The sequence below is a fragment of the Trematomus bernacchii genome, unplaced genomic scaffold (assembly GCF_902827165.1).
Source record: "Trematomus bernacchii unplaced genomic scaffold, fTreBer1.1, whole genome shotgun sequence".
Lineage (NCBI taxonomy): Eukaryota > Metazoa > Chordata > Actinopteri > Perciformes > Nototheniidae > Trematomus > Trematomus bernacchii.
In genome coordinates, this window is record NW_022988066.1 from 2,648,741 (window position 1) to 2,669,161 (window position 20,421).

The 20,421-nt window shown below is 39.7% G+C and overlaps 1 protein-coding gene across 1 annotated transcript; it reads right to left on the bottom strand.

The window, feature by feature from the left end:
• Positions 1 to 1,410: 1,410 nt before the first annotated feature.
• cxcl12b (chemokine (C-X-C motif) ligand 12b (stromal cell-derived factor 1)) lies at positions 1,411 to 13,055 on the bottom strand. The gene is made up of 4 exons (XM_034120824.1): positions 12,941 to 13,055; positions 10,161 to 10,278; positions 5,741 to 5,824; positions 1,411 to 4,276 (listed from the first exon to the last, which is right to left on the bottom strand). Exons 1-4 carry the CDS (start codon positions 13,005 to 13,007, stop codon positions 4,237 to 4,239), a joined length of 309 nt encoding a protein of 102 aa, XP_033976715.1. The 5' UTR covers positions 13,008 to 13,055; the 3' UTR covers positions 1,411 to 4,236.
• Between the last annotated feature and the right edge of the window lie 7,366 nt (positions 13,056 to 20,421).

A 20,421-nucleotide genomic window follows, 5' to 3' on the forward strand; every position in this document is an offset into this window, starting at 1 on the left:
TCAAACCTCAGGTGTTAGACTATCAGACGGAGATGTTAATGGTCATTACATGTGCCTTTCCTCTTTTACAGGGAAATATTTGCGGGAAAAGGTTTCAGTTCTAAGGTGGAAAATGTCAAGTGATAGACCTGTTGAATTATTCATCAAGCCTCAAAGTGGAGATTCCTCCGCAAGGCAACACTGTTTGTTTGAGGATTTGGCCTGGTGATGCCTTTCAGTTTGAGCCGGATTATTTTGGTGAACCTACAAGAGGAAGTCTGCTCCCTTGTGTATCATTTCTCTTTTTGGAATGAGAGGTGCATGTGTAACTTATCCCACCTGTCTGGGTATGTGCAGCCATTTTTTATTACCATCAAAATGAGTATGTAACTTCTCATGACAGTTCTTGAAAGAGAGTTATATCTTCTGCCGGGTATTTTCCACATAAAAAATGCACTAATTGACACTCAAGTGTTACTATTAAACTAAATGACTCCCAGTATTGTGAAATTGTTCGCTGCTCACAGTGCTGAACCCACTAAGGACCAACACTCTCTTACCTGTTATAGGTCATTATTTGAAATTCAAGCCCCCACATTACAAACAAGTCATACCATGAATTTGCGCAGAAGCATCCTAATAGGTTGAGAAAAGATTGTGGTCTTGATTAATGATAATAAGCTGTACATAATCTTTCTCGTGCCTCAGGTCCCCTAGGTAACAAAGGGTGTGCCTAAAATACTAATACAAATTTAATTTAAGCTGTAATGACAAAGAGTTCATACAGTATTTCTTTTCGTGATGTTTCTTCAGTTTTTTCCAGTTTTTATTTTGGTTTAGCTTTTCCCTATTTGGAATTAAGACATTGTACACCCCATTGAGGCAAATGTGTGACATTGGGCTTTAAAAGGTGTTAAATTGACTTCAATTGGGAGCAAAAAAACAAAACAGTCACTGATGAAGAAACTCTAACATCATCCAACGAAGTGGGCAGGAGTGCGGTCGTCGTTCAATCGGAAAGTTCTGGGTTCGATCCCATCCCAACATGTGGATGTATCCTTGGATAAGATAGTTAACTCCCAGTTGCTCCTGATGACAAAGTCAGCTGTTCCTTGAACAAGTAAACATTGCTCTGAATGGGGTAAAATTGGGTGATTGGTAATGTAAGGCGCTTTGAGGGGTTATAAAGACTGAATAAAGCGCTATACTGTATACATACGGTCCATTTACCATTTACCAAGCTAAAGACCAGGATTCCTTGAGACAGTGAAATAATGGGTTGGACCAGTTAGGAATAATAAGAGGTCGTCGGCATAGAGAGATTGTGATTATCTGTGATCAGGATTATCAGGATGTTATTCTGTGAATTTGTTTGAAGACTTCTCTGCCCCATAATGTTGGTTTGAATGAATGAAAACGCAGACATGTAACTGATTTGACTTCATATGACTTTATTGAAAAAGGGCTTGAGTATCATAGCTAAAATACTGCCTCTCAGTTTACAAACAGTGACAATACAGAGAATAATACTCCAATAAATCTCACGAATATAAAGAACATATGTCAGAAGCTGCCTCAAAAGAAATATTTCACATTCTCTCGGGGTCCAAAGTGGAACACATGCACCCACTTTGATAATTAATGCACCATAGTTAAGTAAATGTGAACCAGATTGTGTATTTTGGTTCAAATAATACACACACAAACTTATTGAAAAGCTCTTTTTGCACAGTGATGAAGATGTCTTACTCATAATCACATTGAATATGTGGGGCCACAATACTAAACATGAAAGCACTTATAGTCTGATTAATATCACTAATGTTAAAAACAAGTTCTAACAGTGTGGTTAATAAAGTGTTTCCACATGTACTGTAATGCAATATCCTTCTCCTGTTATAGAGATAATAATCGCATATTAGATTAAAAAAGATTGAAGTTTAAAAAGTACACAACATTCTTTCAAAATATAACTCTATAGTTAATAAAGTAATTTGGTAATGGGTGGTGTTTTGTCCAGAAATTGCACAATGAATCAAATTAGAAGTTTATCATTGCATATCAGTGCATTTGGAAACTGGAACAGTGTTATTTTATACGGCAATGTGTTTAAACAAATGAGTATAATAATATAAAATCTCCATTACCTCCTATTACAATAATGGTAATTGAACTACATTTATTATTGCACCATTAGCTGCAAATTGATATGAGTATCACCTGTGATCAGGCACTCACAGCAAATAGACCCGAAAGAACAAAACAAAACAAAGAACAGAGAAATGACCAAAACCAACAGGGCTTACATTACAGTTTAAGAGGGGGGAAATGTTCGGTATGGCAGCAGTTGAGTGAAAGGGAAAAGAAAGCCCATGGGGAGCGGGGAGTGTCCAGATTGGAAGCACATGTCGGTCGCTTGAATTTCAACTGAAATTATATGTTCTGTTTTGGCTCAGTGGCCCTATTGTCACATAATTCATCAACCTCAGTAAATCTATAAAAATCAAATCAAGTGTTCAGGGGGTCGACCGGTGGGCTGAATGACTTCCTGACTCGTGTAACACAATGACAGTGGCTTTTTGTTTTCAATCGCTCTCAGTTGAACTTTATTCAGCTGTTACATAGCAGATCGGTTGATAAGGAAACGGAGAACAACAAACCAGGAGGACGATATGTGATTTCTTTGCTAATTATTTTTATCCACATTGTAAAAAATATTAGAAATTGTATTTTAGTCTCTCATACTGTGTAGTAACATCAATATACCTTTATGAATTATTGCCTAAAACCTTAAAAAATATGTTTAACACTGGTTCTTGCACTGGACTAGCCTTCATTAAGTAGCTACTGCCTACTGTACATTGTATTCAAATAGCATTTAGTAAGATTATACACAATATAAAAATAAAACAATTACATTTAAAAGAGACATCTGATAATAAAGTGGCTCAAATACATATATAGAAAACATGATCAAACACTTTCTTTTGCCAACGTGAACTTTCCCTTTCTGACATTTATCATTCGGCCGACCATTTATAAGCTTCCCATTTCCTACCAAGGACAGGTGTTGGTATGGAAATACTGCTGTGGTATGCTCGTTGGCATTTATACATCTAACTAAAGTCCATTTGATAAGGTGTAAAAACAATTATGACAATCTTTCTAATAATAAAATGAAATAGATGGCCATGCTTTTTGAGGTTCACAGGTTTCTTCATGTTGCACGTTTTACTGTCTTTAAATATTTGGTCTCTGTTAAATGATATGTTCAAAAACAAAAAAGCTGCATTCATAAGTATTAGTTGTATAGTCTTTAACAGTAGATTATGGCCTGAGCACAACATCAGCTTTCCATTTCATGTGCCTCGTCAGACTCCAACGACAGCACGTTGTGATGGTAAAAAAGACATAGAGGTCACAACATCCCATCATAAATCTTGCATAAAACAAACAGTGAAATATAATTATATCTATGGCTTCGGCCCCCGTCATATGGAATATATAGCACCACAAGATCAGTGCTTGTTTTTAGGCAGCGTGTGTGAGCGTCCATGGTGGAGGAAGCTGGAAGACTTTAAAGACTCTGTTGGCCTGCACGGCCTGCCCTGATTGGTCAGTAAGAGTGAAGGCTTAACGCTATTGGCAAGCGTCTGTTACTGCCCCATGACCTTCTAGCCATGGAGTAATGCCACTTTCACTTCAGAGGAAACTTTTACATTTCAGTCTGGGATAGTCCATTGAAATAGTATTTAGTCCTTTTGAAAAGTGGTATACACGGGAGGTGTTTGTATAATTAATAAGACATAACCAGCCAACAAAATCCCAAATGTAATTCCTTCTGGAAGACTGATGTGAATGTTTTTATCTGACGTGACAAAGGTGGCATTAAGAACAACGTGTTTTGAGGCAAAAAGCTCAAATAGTTTCACTTTGTGTGAAATAAGAAAATACTAAATGACACAATCAGTTAGTTAATATGTTGCACATTCAAACACACGCGCGTGCTCTCTATCCCGTCACTGGAGGTATAATGGCACATGGTGCTAACATTGAGAGTCTAGGGTGGGTGTGGGGGGGGTCGGTGGCGGTGCTGGGGGGCACAGTCTGGGGATGAAGGGCTGGTTTTGCAAGCGGTCCAGACAGGTGGACGGGTACATACAGCGTGTTTGGATACATCCATAGCAGTGAGGGAGGTATACAGGTTCCACCCGGGGGGGGGGCCAGGCCTGACGACCTGCACGTCTTCCCTTGTGTTTAGTTTTTCTTGCCATTGCGTCTTCTAGATTTCTTCACCCTGGAGAGAGACACAGAAAAAATTGTTTATTAGCCTGCAAAGAGAAAAAGGTTGTTGCTTCTAAATGTTTTGAACAGATAAAGCATTGTTGAGGAACCTTTTCCGATTTTCATTCATTACATACCTACACCATACTTGTGTATATGATATGAAATTAAACCTTTTTAATCTTGAGGCGAGATGGAGATAACATAGATATTTCATGCACTGAGAGTTTGAGAAATGTTACTTCATTAACAATCCCTTCTTTCAGACTACCAATTCTTACAGTCGTTATTTCCCCTCAAACAACTCCATACCTACTTGTGTGAACTACATAAATGTAGCACCTCCAGCACTTGACAAAATGTTGTGGTTTATATCAATAGAATTGCTAGGAGATGAAAAGAGGGTTTTTTCGAAGAAGGGTCATTGACATGATCGGGGCCTCAGGTGTCCGCCAACAGTTTTGAAAGGTGAACATCACAGCATACCGTATGATTTACAGAATATGTAACTGTAACCGAACATGAAAAAGGGCGATGCTGACGAAGAGCAGACAGGAGACTGCAATACCCGACTCCTATCATGATCAGTGAAAAGCACATTTTCTCTTCCAACGATGAACTCTGTATGTTCCCTTTTGTCATTTTGACATGTTAGCTGTATGAAACACCTCATTGAATAAGCTCATAATGCCGCAAGCTTAAACAAGGCCTATTTATCCGACACACTTTTTGCTTAACAATTACGATCTAAACACAGTATGTGTATGTGCCACAAGCATTCTTCAATAAGCCATTATTTGAGGGCTTCTGTTTTCATTAATAGTCGTAAGTAAACATGTTTTTAATCCTCAGAAATTACTTTATTGTTTGTTTTTATGTTGTGCTTAAAGTGTTTATGGTGCTTTAAGAAGCAGACATGCAGCCTGTCGTTAACCACCACCAGACATGTTGGGATTTTTTTTTTATGAGGAATGCACACATTTTAACCGAATAGCTCATTAAAAACTGAATGAGCTGCTGCAGTTTTTACTATGAATAGTTTTACGCATAACGCTGCACCCCTACCAGAACAACTCTGCGTCTAATGTGCCAATAGTGATGATTGTTTTGTGGAAAAAGTGGACAAACACATGATGTGAGCTGTGAGGAAGCCGAGAGGGTACAATGGTACAACTCCTCTGAAGTCACAGAAACAAGCGTATGAGAAAGAAAGTCAGACAAAAAGCAGAAATACCAGTGGCAGATTAGTCACTTATCTCTCTTAAGGCTCACAGATAATAACTCTGCTGCTTGCATCAACCATGTCATTGATTTCACAGAGTAATTGTCGGCGGGAAACTGAGAGATTACCATTTGTAACAATGGATTGTTTCTTCCTCTACGCTCAGCAGAGAAGAGAGCAGTATTTCATTTCTGTCTCTTGTCACTGATGCTTGTTCCTGTACGATGGAAGAGAGAGAGCTTTTTCTTTTCTTACTTGTTAATGGCGTTCTTTAAGTACTGCTGCAGCCACTTGGTCTCCGGGTTGATGCAAACTTCCCTGTTGTTCTTCAGCTTGGCACTGTGGGAGGAAACAAGTAGAATTTGAGGGATGAGACGCCACATCCACACTCACATGTCATAAATCTGGTTAAAGGACATTTACTGGAGAATATTGTCACCCGGGGGCTTCCTTTGTAGCAGAACATCCAGTGATGGTGTACAGTACAGAGATTGTATCTATTGTATTAGCTTTGTAATAAGTGTAATAAGACCTCCCAGTAGTCTCATCCCTTAAACGCTCTTTCAAGTACGTTAATTGTGTCTAGCTTCTTGGGTTGTACTTCCTAGGACCACACAGGTGGTTTTGCATGTTTAGCTCAGTAGCTTCGATTAAATGTGTAAATAAAGTCTAATAATATTACTACAAGATTTTATATTTGAAATGACGGTTGACTATTTTCATATTTAAAAAAGATGTAGGCCCCTATAAGACAAAATTGAAGTTATAGCCCACATTGATTAATATTTGAGAATATTGGTATTATTGAAAGCATGCTGATTTTGCTATGAGCAGTTCCTGTTTTAAATGTGCCATGTCTGTACAGAAAACTATCACTGGTTTACTGTATTACTAAATACACTGAACTGAATTTAGGCATCCTATGGTGTCTATATTAAGATAATTATATCCTCTGAGAGTATAAGTAATACTATATCTCAAATGTGTGTGTTACATGTCTGAGTTTTAAGATTTGACTGAGTTTTGACATTAAAATGTTGTTATAGCATAAGAATGTGGGAATGCTGACACTCATTTTGGCAATTAGGTGGCTTTTAATTTTATTTAATCTTTGTCTCACATTTCTAATCTCTGCAAGGTGATGCATCAAGTGCTGAAATTATAAAAAAATGAATGGCATCTTGCAACATGGGAAAGTTCCGGTCATTGTAAACCTCTACATAACATAATGGTAGGAAGAAATGTACAATATAGGCAATTTGCAGTTAGCCAACCCAAACACACAAACCACTGTTATGGTCTGTTAAACTAAATGGCTGTAACTAACATTTATTATTCCCTAAATCGTTATAAATGGTAATACTGTGAGCTGAGTTTGTGATCTGAAGATTACAGATTTTTCGTAGGTAATAAATGACAATAATTATTTATCTTTCATGAAATCCCACTTCATTAAAAGCTCAACTTTATTTAAAAAAAATGCAGACATCCTACAACAAACGCCAGTTAAAACCAGAGTATTGACAAACTGTCACCTTAATGTTCACAGATGTCAGCATTTTAAAGAAATCAAAAAAAGGAACCCAGATTCCTTCAGTTTGCTCCTATAATAACATATCATTAAAACATCTACTCTCTTTACGGTCCATCTCCTGAATAAATCACAGCACCTTGGTGTATAAACGAGCCCAATATGTCAGGATAACATCTCATGAGGTTTCTGAAAGCTGAGCTCACAAACACCTCAGCTAAGCTCTAAAGACCTCAGCACGTCCTACGACACATCCAAGTTGAAAAGTGGAGGATTACTGCACAAAACAGGCCGTCACTCTCCGGTCTGTGGTGAAAAATCACCGCTCTCAGTTTCCACTCATGGACAGCTGGAGGCGAGGCTCACTGTGTGGACGGTGTGAAGCTGCCTCTACACCACACACCCAACCTCTCAAACCACAGTCTAATGGAACATTTGTCAGGCTGGTTTAAGACATGAGCTTTAATATTATAATGATTACGGGACTCATATTGTTTCAGACATTGTTTTCCCTGTATACAATTATTTTAGGATGCTGAAAAAAGACGGAATCTCTCAACAGATATGTTAAATGAAAAGGAAACAATTTATTTAATGAGACATTTTTTGAGAATCTCTGTCATGGGAATATTGAGGAGCTATTTTATTTGTATTATAGAATTAAATGTTGTGATAATTATATTATACAATTGTTTTTGTGCAAGATTCTTTGATACGCTGCATATCTTAATTTTAATTAGAGTTTCCTGGTCAAAAAACAGTCCAACAAATACAAAGTACTTAAAGGAAGTGTTGTTTTTTAACTTTCTCGATCACTCTTTGGTATAATGAAATAGAAATGAAAAAAGTCTGATTTGTCAAGCATTTTTGTTTTAAAGAAAATCTAAAAAGAGGAACTGCTTTTTGACAGCTTGTTACAAGAAAGTATGCAGCTTAAAAACGGACTAATCTCCTTGTTACCTCTATTAAACAGTAAAACCATAGTTTGTTCCTCCAAAGATTGGATATTAAAGTCAGATGTTGCTTGTTTGTCAGGATCTCATTTGCAGCATAAGGCAGAATCAGGACGGACTTGAGCACAATCCCACTTTGTGATGAACAGGGAGTGTGTGTTCCTTTGAGTGATGACTGACGTGTTGATGGAGAGGTGAGCCAAATATTTAGGAGAGGATTTGTTCTGTTATCAGGGAGGGTTGGGGGGCGATCGGAGTGACGGGCAGCGGGGTCTCAACCCCCCTCCAAACATGTGGATCTCACACCCCGGTGGCAAAAGATCGTGTTTGAGAGTTAACGGCTGCAGAGGTGTCTGCTCCGCTCTCTCCTCCCACCATCTCTCCATCACACGGCTCTACATTCAACACATTCCTCTCTGCTGCCTTTTCACTGCTTTCTGATTCAATTTGAACCCCAACCCTTTTAATATGCCACCTCCCTTATTCCTCACCCCATTTAGCAAATGAACAAATGGCCTCTAAACTTAAGAGAGCAGTTTAGGACCATCAATCCAAAGCTCTGAAAATGTGAGCCGGGAGGCCAAACAGCTCAGTAACTGGATCTGTGTTTGCTTTTCCTCCAGGGATGTCCCCCTTCTCCCCCCTCCTCTTTCATTTGATTTGCTCATCCGCTCAGGAGCTGGTGCTGTTTTGATGTCCTTCATCCTGTTTGTCTGTCTGCTTGTCTGGATGACCAACCGAGAGCAGAAACCTTAATTGACTTGGCTGGAATTTGAGGGCCGGAGTTCCCCAAGCAGCAGGTAGTAATTACTTCACAGCAAGTTAAAACCAACAGCATGCTGGGACAGGGAGGGCGGGAGGATGAGGGTGCACGGTGTGACACAGGGCGGAGGTGGGGGGGGGGCAGAGGGTATCGTGTTGCCAGCTTTCTTTCATCTGCCTCAAAAGAGATATCGGAGCAACTCTGCCGGCTCAATGACTTCTTGACTCTTTTCTAAAAGAGGGGTGAGGGTGAGTTTGTGTCGGAGCGCCGTGTGTCCTCTCTGACCTTTTGCCATCCCCTCACCCCTTCTAACAGTCATAACTCCCCTCCCTTTCTGGCAGAAGCCCCACAGCCTTTTAGCCTTTTGGCTTCGAGGCTTCTGCTGTCCGGCTTTCTATAGCAGATAAATGAATGAGGGTTTTTGGTTAATGTGTTCCAGACTGGTGACATTATGCTTAATGTTGCTGGGCAGTTTGAGGTGGGAAATGAATATAAAAAGTGGAAAAGGGACACAGAGGGTCAGCAGAAATACAAAGGTAATCACTTTGACCCTTAATTATTGCTTCCTTTGCTAAACATATGAGGCTCCCTCCGGCAGTCACCGCTTTCCTCTTTGTGAGAGGGTGGTGTTGTTTTTAACTCAGGCGACTCATTAGGGAGAGAATAGGAGGATATTAACACCGTCCACTCTCACATCCACTCTCAATCTGTCAACACTGTTTGGGTCAAGTAGTGTAGTATTACTTTTTTTTTTTTTAAACATACCAAATAATGGTAAAATGTTACGGAGCTAAAAAGTAAAAAGCCCCATCAGAAATAATGATTCTGAAGCACTGGGTCTGTATCAAGGGTCAGACGAGACAGACCTTAAAAGGTGGGATTGTCAATAATAATCTATTACAAATAAACCATAGCTGATTTTTTCAGTGCTTTTGAGGTAACACATTTATGGTAAGCACAGCAATGTATGTACTATATATTTAGAGGCTCACAACAACAACGGAAAAAAATCGATAAAATGCACTGCAATGGTGTTTCACCGATATATGATATATATGGCTCACTAATTTAAGCACATGTTGAAGTAAAACTGTTACTTGATTATTGAAACGTGCTTCCCTTAAATCTTCTTTTTTTACAATGTAGGTGCATAAAGATTGAGTGCAAAGTTTTTTCATTATTGTTATTTGTTTTAATTAGATTGGTATTGGATGTTATTTTCATCACAATAATGTATTAATCAATTTCTATAGGCCCAACACTTTAATAGACTTAAACATATCCTATATGTAAAAATGCTTTAGTCGATATTTAATTAAGATTACAAATATGTCTATGGCTGAAGGATTGATAAAGCAAACCTTTCAACAATCCGAAAAAGCATTTCCTCAAGTGAATCACCACAATCTTTGGCTCTCGTTCACTTACATGACTTGGAAGGGGCAGTTGGGTGTGTGGAGGAACTTGAGCTCTTTGATGGAGCGCTGAGGAACCGTGTTGAGGGTCGACCGACACCAGCACCGCTCCACCAGACTGATGGGCTTCGCTGCAAACACACAACAAGAAACATTACAAATTAACATTCCTGCTGGTAGAAGAAGTGATACACACACCTACAAATACACTGAATAGGCATATTAGCAGTTTTAAAAAGTAAGGTGAAATAAGTCACTATGATTGACTTTATTTCGTTATAAATTTGTATAGATTTTGTAGATAATCCACACACATTCACACACATGCACGTACATTCATATGCTGTATTATTTGTTTATGTGGCATGATGCTACTTTTAATATTAAAACAACACTGCTAAAGGTTTTGATCACATCAATAATTTGAGCCTTCTTAAAGTAAAATGCTAAATCTTTGCTGAGAGTGGTTCGTGGAGAAGGGGTCGTTTAGGTTCGTACGAGGATTTAAATATTAGCTTCAAGTAAAATGAATATCCAAATCCTAACACAGTAGCTTTTACTTTATTTCACTTGTGATTAAATGCATCACTTCCCTCAGCGGACAAATTAAAAGCATGTTTGATCTTCTGTAACAAGCCTTAACAAAGCATGGGCACGTATGAGTTTACCTTCTATTGCTCTGAACAACATGTTCATTAAAAAGAGATTAGCCCCTTCGGACCACTCACACACACACACACACACACACACACACACACACACACACACACACACACACACACACACACACACACACACACACACACACACACACACACACACACACACACACACACACACACACACACACACACACACTTTTAGCTTTTCACTCCTGGAGCTTTCAGACGGACCACTCTGAAGGAGAAGGGTCCTCCACATTCAATCTCCAATATTTGTCCCTTTTATGAAAAAGCACTCTGCGGCTCAGACGCCGTCAACAGCCTCTGAGGAAATCACTTCAAGAACATTCTTAAAATGATTACAAATCACCCTTGGACCTCTATGGAGGTCTGTGTGGGGCCAGAGACCCTCAGATGCACGCTGATAAATCCAAGAACATGCAATTAGGAAGTAGTTTTGTACTAATATGCCTTTTTGAAAGAGATTTCCAAGTTAAGTAGGGATGATTGTTCCAATGCGGGGAAAAAATGAAGAGAAATACACTGTGTAAAACTTTAAAATTGGACTCCATCCTTAAAACCAAAATGCTGCAAGTGCTTTCCTCCTTTGACGGACTACAAATGGTTTAAAAGCTTCATTTTGGCTGCGGATCGTGTTAAGAAATTGTTACAAAAGGTCACAGAGCAGATGTTGATTTTTCAACAACTCCTTCTTAGTACCATTCCTGTCAAGATAAACACGTATTAATTAAATTAAGTGCATCACGTGTAACTTACAGACCTTTGTTCTAGGGTTCAACATATTCCTATTGATATGCAAGCTTCTAACCAAATGTCCTGCCACAAATGGCTAAGTCCTTCAGTAATATCAGCCTAATGACTCACACCCATTCAGGGTCTTTTCTCATGCAAACTAAGGGATCATTATGCAGCATGCAGCCCCACGGCCAGAAGCGAGCATCCACAGCTATCACCACTGTTTATCCCTAATTAGAAGCTAATTAAAAGAAAGCAAAGGGGAAAAGACAAATACACACATTTAGAGCTAACTCTTTAATATGCAATCAGGGGTCTTACTGGGGCCGTAACAACAAGCTTAGCATAACGCAGGCCAGGCGCCTCAACAACACGGGGTGTCTCTAGCCAAGGTTAACATGTGGGGCTCACTGTGGAAACTGCACTCCTCCTGTGGCTTTAAGTAAAAAATACTGAATATAATTACTGGAACATTTACAAACTGATCAAGCTCTAATTTTAACAATGAAATAAATCCCAAAAGGTTACATCAAGCTGCAACAATCAACTTATTAAAGTCAACATGTTGTAATGTAACATCTGTACCAACAATAAAGAGATTATTTAACGATAAACAATTATTTTTATTATTGATTAATGAGCTGATTAAGTTCCAAACTAATTGTTCTAAAATCCAAAGTTGTCTTTTTGCTGTCACAGAAAATGTTATATGATAAATGTATCTAGGATAAACACTCAGCAGCAAACATCTTTGAAAAGTAGAACAATTGTGACTTTTCTACACTTTTCCTTAAAACATGGCTTACACAATCAATCAAGTCTCAACATATTTGCAGATTAGTTTTCTGTGAATTGACCTATCGTTAAAGGTAACTAATAGTGTTTGCTCTTCAATACAAGTAACTTGTGGATATAACCTGTATATGTTTTGGAGTAAAAGTCAACTTTCTGGGAACTATTATTCCACGAGATCAACATTAAATCAAAGCAGGATATCAAAGAGCTTTAGTTTAACAGCCACAAGTGCAACAAGATATTTGTTAAAAAGGTATCTTTCTCCTCTGGAATAAATAAAAACCATCATCAAACCATCAAACTAAAATTCAGGTGTATACAAACTGACGAAAAGCCACCACCAATATCTAGAGATGAGCTGGAAATGTGATGCAAACAGTTGTGATTTTCATTGGATTTAGACACAGATTTTTTAAATAGACTAAATCCAGATTTTTCTTATCAGCCAAGATTAAAATAATAAAAATGAGATAAACCTCAACATTCAAACATCAGTTGAATCAGTTGAAACCCTCAAACCAACAATTTCTCTGCTCCATTAAAAGTTTCCGCAGCGTTATAAAGTCTCTGCTGGACTCACCGTTGGAGGCTGGTACTTGTGTGGCCACGGCCAGCAGAGCCATCAGAGCCAGCAGCTTGACGTCCATGGTGGGGGGCTAACAGGCTGAGGGGGGGCTCTCTCTGCTACAATCCAGGAGCAACAGTGACTGCCAGCTCTGCTCTGCACTGTGTTAAATCCTCACAAGGGAGAGAGAGAGCGAGAGGGAGAGTGAGGAGGGAGGGAGAGGGAGTCCCACTTTCTCAGGAGGGAGGGGGGGGGTCCCAGCATGAGAGGAGGGGGGGGGGGAGAGAGAGGGAGCAGCAGCAAGTCGGGAGAGACTTCCTCGATTGTAAATGTGTTGGCTGGGAGTCAAGGAGAGAGTCTGAGTGGAAACCGTCCTCTTTTTTCGTTCTCATTCTTTTTTCGCCTCCATTTTTAAGTTGTTCTAAGTTGTCTTTATTTTTTCAGATGTTTGTATATTTTATCGTCTTTGTCCTTTTCCCCCCTCTTCCATTTTCTGTGCCTTTTTCTAGCCACCTGCCACTTTCATAGACAAAACAACAACACACACACACACACACACACACACACACACACACACACACACACACACACACACACACACACACACACACACACACACACACACACACACACACACACACACACACACACACACACACACAGTCCTCGCTCACAGACTATTTTCAGAGCCAGTGCTCCCTGCTGGTGCGCTAATATTGTTGTTTGTTTATTGTTTTGTTTAAAGGGAGACTGCTTTTTCTCCTTTTTGTCCTCCTATTTCTTCCCACTTGTCATCTGGCTCGGCTCCCGTCCCTGACTGGCCAATTGTGTCCGTAAAACGAGAATGGGGGAAGCTGTGTTGAGTAATCTGATTTTAAAGAGGTTTGATTTCTCCCAGCTTCAAATGGCATATGTCAAATCAAATTCAAAAGGATGTAAAAGAAAACATGTTTTACAAGTCGGTGACTGTAGAATAAATTATATTTTTTGGAAACCTTATCCAGATGTGAAGTCCCTATACAAAAAGAAAATGTTTGAGTCTGATTACTTCAAATATTGGCAACTAAAAGTGACTAACAGGGAGGTTTTTTTCTGGCCACCATGACAATGTTTAGACTTTATTTTGTAAATGTAGGTTTCTTACAAAGATTCCTTATGGACCACTCATGTAACTGACACATTATATAAATAAGTATGCAAATGAAATTGTTTAGCGGTAGACATTAAGGCTGGAAATAAATATAAAACAAATTATAAGGGCATGGGACATACCTATAATTTCAGATTTAATTTAAGAAGCAGTGGTGATTTTGCCTTACATGAAAATCAGATTTCTTAGATGATATCCTGGTGGAGATGTGAGTGTGTCTTTCAGTAATTGATGTAAGTTCTCACATGTTTGTTCAGTACTAACTCTCCCTGATGATTTGATGTATGGAGTAAAACAAATGCTAAACAATGTAAAAGGACACAGATGTGTGTTTACATGCGAGTGTGTACATGTTTGTACATGTTTGTGTGTGTGTGTGTGTGTGTGTGTGTGTGTGTGTGTGTGTGTGTGTGTGTGTGTGTGTGTGTGTGTGTGTGTGTGTGTTTCTGAAAACATGAATGCAATTATGCATGTTTTTGTCTCGCTTCCCTTCGTTCTGCTGCATAGAATCCAGCAGCTGCTGAACTGGAACGGGTCATCATGCCAGAACGTTACGCCGTCCCTGTCAGAGCTGTTGGAGGTGATTCTACCCCCCCTCTGCAGCCTCTGCCACTAACTCCAAGACATACAGTAAAACTCCTCCCATGCAGTTCACTGGGCCGTTGCATGGTTCCTAATGTAAGCTGTAAACCTGGGAGGGTGTTAACTGTGAGCAAGTGCCCAGTATAAGTGCCGTTAACAGTGAGGAGATACAATTTAAACGTGAAGAGACAAACATCAAATCATCTCAGAGAGATTTGCACGGTTTTGTTTTTACAAATACATTTATTTTTATTACATTTCTGAGAGAAAAAGCATGTGTTGAATATGACACAATGCAACCTCTTTAACCAGAACGTTTTGGACGAAGGACTGTCCACAAGGACGCTGTTTCCTAATGTATTTCTTTCAATGTTATTTATTACTGTTGTGAACATCACAAACCTAATAACACCTCTGTAACATGAGGGTTAAAAACTAAATTGACAACTTTCACAATTAAAACCAAACCAACCTCTCTTCTGCAACAAGTATCTTTAAGGAAAAAGTATGTTTATTGCGTATTTTCAGTCAACTGATTTAAAGGGGACCTATCATGCAAAATGCACTTTTGTACGTCTTTTATACATGAATATGTGTCCCCGGTGTTCCAGGGAACTCACCAAGTGTCAGAAAACACAACCCTCTCTATTTTCCTCCATACCCAAATCTCTAGATTTGAACACTGTCCTGACGTCAGGACGGTGGTGCTACGGCTATTGGGCCAACTCTCCACCTATCAGGGGAATGTGGGGTTGGGCCACGGCCGGCCATTGCCGCTCGAAAGCGCTGGAGTACATATGCCAGGCCTGTAAGTGGCGCTGTAGTCTGCCACAAAAGCAGCGAAGAAGACTTCCCGCGCATGGTTACCATGGTTACCCTTCTGTTTATTCTCCGCTGTGGCTTTTTTTCTCCCTCCCCGAGGCAAGCGTTTGCTCCTGCTGCTTTAATTCAATGCAATCCCTCCCCGTCGAGGCAAGCACTGTAATTCTCTCCGGTTAGTCCACCAGCAGATGACAAACACCCACCTCTCCGCCTCTTCCAAGGAACGAGGGGACCGTGTGGCAGAGTTTCAGTTAGGTTTTCTTTCGCCGGTCAAGATGTCCGTTAAAGTTGAAATCTTCCGGACAAAATTAGAAAAGTGCCGGTCAAAGGTCTTCTTTGTTATTTATTGAGCTTTAAAACAAATGAATAACGACTCTATATAATAATAATAATAGGCTATAATAAAACACGGAGGACGGAGATCTATTTTTCTCCCCCTCTTCTGACTTGATCAGAGCACGCTATCCTCTCCTGCAGGGGGGCGTGGTCAGCTGCAGCTCACAGAATCAGCCCCCTGCAAAAACAGGGCTGGAGAACAGCAAATAGAGCGAAATGAGGCATGGCTAAAATGCATGATCTGTTTGGTATTTTGAAAACAGAAACGTATAAATATACCTTATATAGGTATGGCCCTACAATATATCATTTAAATATAGCATGATAGGTCCACTTTAATTTAATCATTTCAGTATTCAATTGGATTAAAATGGACCACAGGCCAATTTCTTTAAGAGTCGGCTGCCAAACAGATGTGGGTTTTTTCAGTTTTTAAATGATTGAACACAGTGCCTGACAGTGAAGCTCAACTTTGCTTTGCGCTCCACACCCTCAACATACAATGTTTGGATTTCCTCCATGGATGTAGTGTTTCTATGATGAGGTGTTTGGCAGCGTAAAAAAAGTCTGTATTATGTTTCATGCAAACACTAACATTTACAAGTTAGCTCAGATAAAGCTCAAACTCCCATACTACCTTAAACCTTGTCAATCTTATCATCACAGCGCTGAGAGTAGTATTTACCGAGTCACAAAAACAAATGTCACAAGTGTTTTAGCCGCTCCAGCGCTAACACGCCACAGGACCGCGTCTGAGACGGCGGCCGGGAATGTGTTGGCACGTTCAACGCTGACCTGTGGGACAACACTGCCACTTGTATCACACGTGGGGTCAAAGGTCAGTGTTTCATGTCCCCGTATAGGGTTACCGCCTGCCAGGTCTTTGTTCTGGCCCAGCCCTGATAGACGAGCTCGCACAAATGGCTGCAATGATGAAGGACGTGATGGAGAGCAGACGGGTATTTGGTCTGGGTGGATGGTTAGCATTAGGTACACACATGCAGTAATCATCTAATTTCAATTAAGAAACTGATTACATAATTGTTATCATGTGCAATAAACGCCTTCATTTCCTCTGTCAATGTAATTATCTTGTCACATAAAACCTCGATCACAACAGAAAGAAAAAGGTTCTGGTTAATATTAAAGATATTTTGAAAAGAGTTGAAAATCATTCCAATATAGTTTTTTTTACCTCTTTCAAACCTGCTGTTTTCCTTCCAAATTCCTTAAAAAAACATGTTTTTTTCGTGAATTCGTTAAGAAAATAATTGTCTTACAAGTAAAGTTTCACCCATTTTAAAACCCTAATAAAATAATATACATTTACACCCACATTTATTCATTTACACGCACTCTGTCCACTTCAATAACCATCTTTCATCAGCAGGTGTGTCATAGCACTTAAACCAAACCCACACAAACACATTAATAACGTCTCGTATACCCTTCCATGTATAAATGACCCCCAAATAAACACAGACTAATCTTTTGGGTAATCTCTCATCTGACGGCAGATCCCCACTTTCCTGTTGGGATCTATGTGAGGAGATTTGCTTTGTGGGCTAGAGTTTATTGTGTTTGTCCAACAGTTTGAGTCTGGTGCTGAGTCTGATTTTATGGTGGCAGAGCAGATGAAAGGTTTCCCTCCACTGGGCTTAGATAAACAGTAGTTCACAATCACAGCCGGGGCAGTATGAGGCTCGCAGTGTGCCATGTAAACACACATTAATCAACATGTGGAACAATTCTCAAGAGCACCAAATGCATCGGCTGGATCATAAAAAGGGAGAGTGGTGAGTAAAAGCTATGGCTGCTAAATCCACTTCATGCTGGGCCACGTTACAGTAAAAGATTTACAGTCTAATGAGGAGGGATTTAACAATTAAGTGATTTAAATTAAGTGTGTGTGTGTGTGTGTGTGTGTGTGTGTGTGTGTGTGTGTGTGTGTGTGTGTGTGTGTGTGTGTGTGTGTGTGTGTGTGTGTGTGTGTGTGTGTGTGTGTGTGTGTGTGTGTGTGTTTTTTTTGCTGGTGATTTGGAGCAGGAGGTTTTGGGGGTTTAAGGTGTGTGTGTGTGGGGGGGATGGGTGTCTGATGTGTGTGTGATTGGTTTTTGTGGGGTGTCCCTGTTATCAGTTAGCACGTTTTCCCTGAGCCTCAGCAGCTGGCTTCTTAAGGGAAACACACACACACACACACACACACACACACACACACACACACACACACACACACACACACACACACACACACACACACACACACACACACACACGTCAAGTTAAATTTACTGAGATGATAAACCTGTTAATCAGTAATGAATCAAATATCCTGTGTAGCCCTTGTAACAACAAGATGAACATACTCACAGCTATACAATGGCATCCCGACTGTTCCAATATATTTCAGTTTATCCAACCATATTAGTGATGCTTTTATCTTTCTCAAAGTTTTCTTTCTAAAAGAGAGGAATATTTTCTTGTATGTCACAACATCATAACTGCAGACTACCAGCCTCAGCTACATTCTCGTTTAGTGCTAATGTTAGCATGCTAACAAACTAAACTGCAGCTTAAAGCCTGCTGTGCCAACATTCAGCTTCACAGGCAAAACATTTAGTAAAAAAGGATCACATTTGAAGTTAACGTTTTTTTTAGGTATTATAGAAATAAAACACAAATTAAACATATGTATTAATGCACACAAGTAGGATACTGAGATGTCTGTGGTAAACATAAGAAAATGCCGTTTCAAAAGTAGCTCATACGTTCAAGAATTCAGTGCATGAAGTATACTTTGGGTAGTGATTAACATTACCTTAAACAAACAAAAGAAGATGTTTTTTTTACTGTAATGACATGCGATCGGTATGAATCATTAGCTTTGATAGCATTGAAAGAAGTCAGCAGCGCCACTGAAATGAAGAAACACAGACATGACAGAATTGTTCTCAGCACACACTACACAGCGGTTTTAATGAGTAAAGTACAAATAATAGCACAGCATTATATGAGCACTCAGAGGTCAGCAGTTTAGAGGGAAGAATGATTAAACACAAAACCTGAAGAGAGCTCCTTATTGAGGCGGCCTCTTGACCATAGTAATCCTGCAGTCCACATTCACATGTACAGAGCATACAGTCAGGAAGCTATGGATGCCGGCAGAGAGTGATGAAAAAGGCATTTCCATTTGAATAAGCTTCTGGTCTTTAGGTAGAAACGTCCTGAATACGTTTGAAGTTTTCAGCTCTCCTTGGCTGTCAGTTACAGCAGAAAGGCCTCTCAGTGACTAATCCAGTTTACTTTGTGCCCGTCTGCAGAGGAGAGCATCTGGCATGACACCAAATGCCACTCAATACATGCTTTTCTAAACAAAGCCGGGGGAGAAAATGGCCGCTCTCGTCTGCTCTCCTCCCCCTCGCTCCTCGTTTCCTGCTTGACAAGCACATTGAGTCCGTCTCGTCTTTTATACATTTGTCAAGAGCATGGTTTGTATCTGACCCTGTTGCCATGGTTTCAGCTCCTGTATAGGCAGGACATGTGTTTACTGTATATATTATGGGATGCTGAGAAAAGAGAGGGCGGACTGGAGTGCTGGTGTCCTTTGGTGCCACATTTAAGTGTGTGAGACTTTGTGTGTTTTTAATGCTACAGGCTGCAGTCTGATCGTCTTTTCAGGGATATTCTGAGAGCAGGAGGCCAAATGAAGGACAGTCAGCACATCTCCATCTCTAATTGGATGGGATGTACCAGGAGTAAGCGTGTGCATCTGGTCAAACCACATCGTGTGTTTCCATTGGCTTTGGACTAAACCTGGAAAAGTTTCGAATACCAACACATTTCAAAACATTGAGGTTGAATATGCCTGTTTGATTTAGAAATGTTGGAATTGATCCTAATTTAGATAGGCTGTCATTTGAGGGAGATTTTTGCTCAGTAATCAGCAGGAGAAAAGTTTTCGCCAGCCGTACGAGAAAATATTGACCCAATCCATCAACAGAAAAAAAAATCAAAAGTTTCAAATGAAACAAATGAAAGCAAAAAAATCATTATAGATGTATTTGATTTAACATTTCTGCTAGTTTAGTTTATATACAGTGTATTTGTATTACTTCACAGATAAATATAATTGTAATTGTGTGTGCAGATGCATGAGTTTGCACTGAACATTTGGGTGTAATTTCGTCCAACTGACAGTACATGCACGCTTTATCTGGTTGTCACAGTTTTCATGACATCACCTCTGTGATTCTTGGTTTAATAGTCACGCTAATGGCAGTCGCTGTTTGCCCCGCCTCCTTCAATAGTCCCTTGGTGATACGTGTTCGAGGGGTCCGTTTCCAATTGACGTTTAATTTCCCTGAATTTGTCTAAAGCTGACGGAGGCCAAGAGGACTCAGAGAGAAAAGGAGATAAATTGAAAACACCAAGTTACATGGCAGAGTTTGAAAGAACATATTCCTCTGCTATGCTTCTCAGTCTTGGCTCAAACAGATCTTACAGCTCCAGCTTTGATAGTAACAACTCTGCAAACAGCTGCATTTTTCTGAGTTCCCTCTTTGGTAAATCTGTAGTTTGTTCTGCTCTGAGGCAATTCACTGTGTAA

Bases quoted from the DNA above. Each gene is read 5' to 3' on its own strand.
- cxcl12b (XM_034120824.1), bottom strand. From the start codon at position 13,007: ATGGACGTCAAGCTGCTGGCTCTGATGGCTCTGCTGGCCGTGGCCACA. The intron at 10,279-12,940 runs GTGAGTCCAGCA...GTGTGTTTGCAG, and splicing joins ACAAGTACCAGCCTCCAACG to CGAAGCCCATCAGTCTGGTG. The intron at 4,277-5,740 runs GTAAGAAAAGAA...GTCTCTCTCCAG, and splicing joins TTAAAGAACGCCATTAACAA to GGTGAAGAAATCTAGAAGAC.